Source organism: Buceros rhinoceros, unplaced genomic scaffold (assembly GCF_000710305.1).
Source record: "Buceros rhinoceros silvestris isolate BGI_N320 unplaced genomic scaffold, ASM71030v1 scaffold33220, whole genome shotgun sequence".
Classification (NCBI taxonomy): domain Eukaryota; kingdom Metazoa; phylum Chordata; class Aves; order Bucerotiformes; family Bucerotidae; genus Buceros; species Buceros rhinoceros.
The window spans coordinates 12,191-15,884 of NW_010390711.1; the positions used below are offsets into that span (position 1 = coordinate 12,191).

General features: G+C 47.0%; 1 protein-coding gene across 1 annotated transcript in view; it reads right to left on the bottom strand.

Annotated features, from left to right (window-relative positions):
• Positions 1-719: 719 nt before the first annotated feature.
• Positions 720-3,694, bottom strand: part of MTMR8 (myotubularin related protein 8) — a 14,141-nt gene continuing 11,166 nt past the window's right edge. The window contains exons 9-13 of the mRNA XM_010138797.1: positions 3,173-3,222; positions 2,389-2,589; positions 1,993-2,121; positions 1,256-1,382; positions 720-995 (exon numbers count right to left, since the gene is read on the bottom strand). Coding sequence (XP_010137099.1) covers positions 720-995; positions 1,256-1,382; positions 1,993-2,121; positions 2,389-2,589; positions 3,173-3,222 — 783 coding nt within the window. The remainder of the gene's footprint in view (positions 996-1,255; positions 1,383-1,992; positions 2,122-2,388; positions 2,590-3,172; positions 3,223-3,694) is intronic.

The window sequence follows — 3,694 nt, forward strand, 5'->3', positions numbered from 1 at the left end:
GGCTTGCTGCACTCTCACAATCAGTAAATGAGGTCCATAAAAGTCAGCTTAGAAAGAAGCTACTAAACTCAGGGTATCGACGAAGGTCCTGGTGAAGCCAGCAGCAGATAAAAAACCGTGTTTAAAAATACTGACTCCAAAGACGACCAAACGCTACACTTGACACTACACTAGTAAAAACGGACATTAAAACACTCTCCGTGAGAAGGCACCGGGGGTTCGGTTTTGTTTCACACATATGCATAGGAAACACCATGGGGATTGGTTCCGGTGAGGGGCCATGCAGAGACTCATTCACAGCTAACACAAGGGGTTGTCACTGGACGGTAAACTGAAGTTTTTTAGCATTTAAAGATGACCTTGCACCACCACCAAGAATCAAGGGATCGCGTTTTCCTCCTCCAGGTATACACTGCACAACTGCCCTGCGCTAACTGGCCAGGATTTCTTCCAGCGTAAGCCATAACCCTTAAACTCACGTCGTGTTTACACTGAACAATGAGGTTTACGCTAACTCGCGGTAGCCTTCGGGCAGCTCTGTGCGCACCTTCGCCACCTGAGCTGCAAAGCGCTGCGAGCCAAACCAAATGCAGGCTCTTCTCCACAGCGAGCACAGCTCCCTGCAAACATACGTGCTCAGACACGGCTCTAAGTGGGGAGGGGGGTCTCCACGCCCCACCACAAGCACCTGGTTCACCAGATACTGTTCTCAGAGCTGGTCAATGCTGCTGCGGTTTTCCATCCTTAACTTCGGAGTCTAAAACGTCAGTGGAGTCATTCAGATCATGGCGGTCCTGGTGATGAGACAGGTTCTCTTTGTGCTTTTGGTCCGTAACATCGACGGCCCCTGCTGAGGCGTCATTGCTCAGCACCGGAGGTGGTTCCCCTTCATAATCCTGAGGGGTGTTGAGCATCGGGGTTTTGGAAGCGGCACTTCTTACTTTAGACAAGGAGCAAGTGTCACCGGGCGAAGGGCCATCCAGGAAAGGAAGTTTCTACACAAGTGAAAAGACATTATAAAAAAAATTAATGGAAGTTATTATTCCCTGATGTCAGGGACATACAGAAACAACTGTCAACATAACAGGCCTGCAACAGACCTGGACCAAACTCAGCAGATGAGAATTTGGGGGAAATCACACCTCTTTATTACAGCAACATCATTTAACCCAGCACGCTGAACCATCTGTTGAGTGCCAGTGCTCAGACCAAAACCAGCAGGTGATTTTAAACACTGGCAAGAGTCAGGACTCACGTTTTCCAGTTCAGATGCGTTGTCCTCCAGTTTCATCTTCTGGCTCATGCAGCTGAGCAGATGATCCAACACACGCTGCTTTGGATGCATTCCTTTGTCAAAGCGATTGTACATCCCACACCAGAACCTCAAGAACGGGGCAAGAGAAGAGAATTAGGCAGCCAATTGTACACCCCTGGCCAGTCGTATACCCCTGACCAATCATCCCTCCCTCCCTCTCAGCAGGGAACAGGAGCGAGCCAGAAACAAAGCAGAACGAGCCACTTCACCTGTAGCACCCCGGGCAAGCAAACAGACCTGCCCACAAGATACCCCCCTGGTGGAAACAAGCCCCCCCTGACTGCGTACGCCTGGGTGCTCCTGGGCACTGAAACTCCTACTGGAAACTTCCTTAATATGGATTAAAAAGAAGGAACTTTTGTCAACAATTGCCTGCCCTATCACTGACAGGATGAGCAGTCAGGGATGGGGGCGGTCTGAAGTTCTTTTCCTTGCCTTTCCCCACCCTCTTTCTCACCACCAAAGAAAAAATATTTTAACTCCATTTATTTAGCAATTATCTGAGTGCTACCACTCTGAATTTATGGATGAGTGGAGGGGAAAGGTAAAACAAACCATGTTTGTGGTTTATTAACCACAAAAAATCAGTGAAAACTGATTTTATTATCCTGAATTGCCAGTCTCCATTACAACAGAGGAAATGTCCCCCTCTTCCCCTCCTTAAATAAGTGACTCACTGGAAACTGAAGGGTAGCGTGTTTGGCTGAAGCTCCTTGTAAGCTGTAAATCCTCTGTACAGAGGATTTCTGAATTCCTGCCTCTTCTGCAAGAGGAAAGGCCACAGAGAATGGGTCTTCTCAAAGATTCTGTCAATAACAAACAGCAGCTCATCATGGCAAGAAAGAATCAAGTGGATTGAGAACACCGCCTGAGTAGAATCGGATTAAGGGAGCCAAGAATTAATTTTAGACTGTATCCGATCCATTTCATAAACAAAGTCCCACCACTGAGGAATATCTAACCATTTAAACCGGACACGAACCAGTCCAAAAGGGGTATCTGCAAGTTACTGCGGTCCGAATTCAAACACGTGCCATTTAAAGTGACTTCTAGCCTGCTGGCTGCCCACTCACCTCAGGTCCTCGCGCTCCTTATGACAGGTCCCGAGGAAATTGCCGAACTGGCAGGAGTAGACGTGGTCATGGATCTCCAGGAGGAACCGCTCGTTGAACTCAAACGCACAGGGGAACTGCTGCAGGAGCTGCCAGACGCACTCCACGAACTGGGTGAAGACAGGGGATACTTCCTTGGGGTCACCATCCAAATGGCCACACCTAGAGAGATGCAAACAAAACAGGGTTAAATCCCGTGTCACCAAGAGAAAAAAAAGCCCCTTGCCATTAAGCTGGGGAGTTTTCTTCACCACTAGAGTCAGAAATTATTCCGCAGAGTCAGAAAAACCCCCATGGGGTTTATCTTACAGCAACCGGACATTATGGCACGTCACCCTCAGCATTATTTGTTCTCCAAGGAGACCTGGCAGGAGTGACGAGAATTGTATAGTGTCCCTCCCTCAAAATAAAATTAGAAACAGCGGGGCGGGGGGAAAGCGTCCTCTGTGATCTCTGCACTGTTTTATGGTGCAGGTATAGCCACCATGGGCAGCAACAGTCAGAACAACCTGACCTTGTTGTCCACGTGGACATCAAGAGTGAAATCCTGGTAGGAAATGACTCGAAAAGCAAAAACTCAAACACAGAAAAATCCCCAAACAGCAAATCACAAGATATTTTTACACCTTTAGAGGTAGTTCAGGAAAACCCCACCAGTTCTGCAGCAATCTGCCAGGGATCTACTGGAGTTCACTACAATCTGTTGCAAGAGGGAAAAACAACCCGAGACAACGCGCTGCTCTACCTGTGTGAGAACTTGTGGCCCATCGCGATCCACTCCTTTTCTATCAGGATCTTCCGTTTCAGAGCAGAGATTGAAAAAAAGTTGTTTAGAAAAAAGCAAAGTGAAGCCATTGCTGTTAAACTCTAAAAAGCTTAAGACCGATACACAAGTAGCCACAGCAGACCATGAAAATAATAAGAGTGATTCACAGATCAGAGTTATCCACGCACAAGGTCACTGCTGGAATCAGAAGTTGTTTCAAGCGAGTCTAGAACTGTTTGAGCAAGTTTCTATGTTGTTAAAATCATTTGATATAAACACACTGAGAAATAACAGCTTAACATTACACTCTGCCCTACTTAATTTGGAAAAGACTGTCGCGATACCCAGCAAAATGCATCAGCAGCTGGAATCCAGCAAATATACCCTGCTGGATCCTATTTACAGATTAATTCCAGAGACTTAAGGGACAAAAGGGCAGCAGAAATTCACCACGGAGCTCTTTGTAAACTGAAGTTTATATTGCAGTTTTCCCCATTCTTT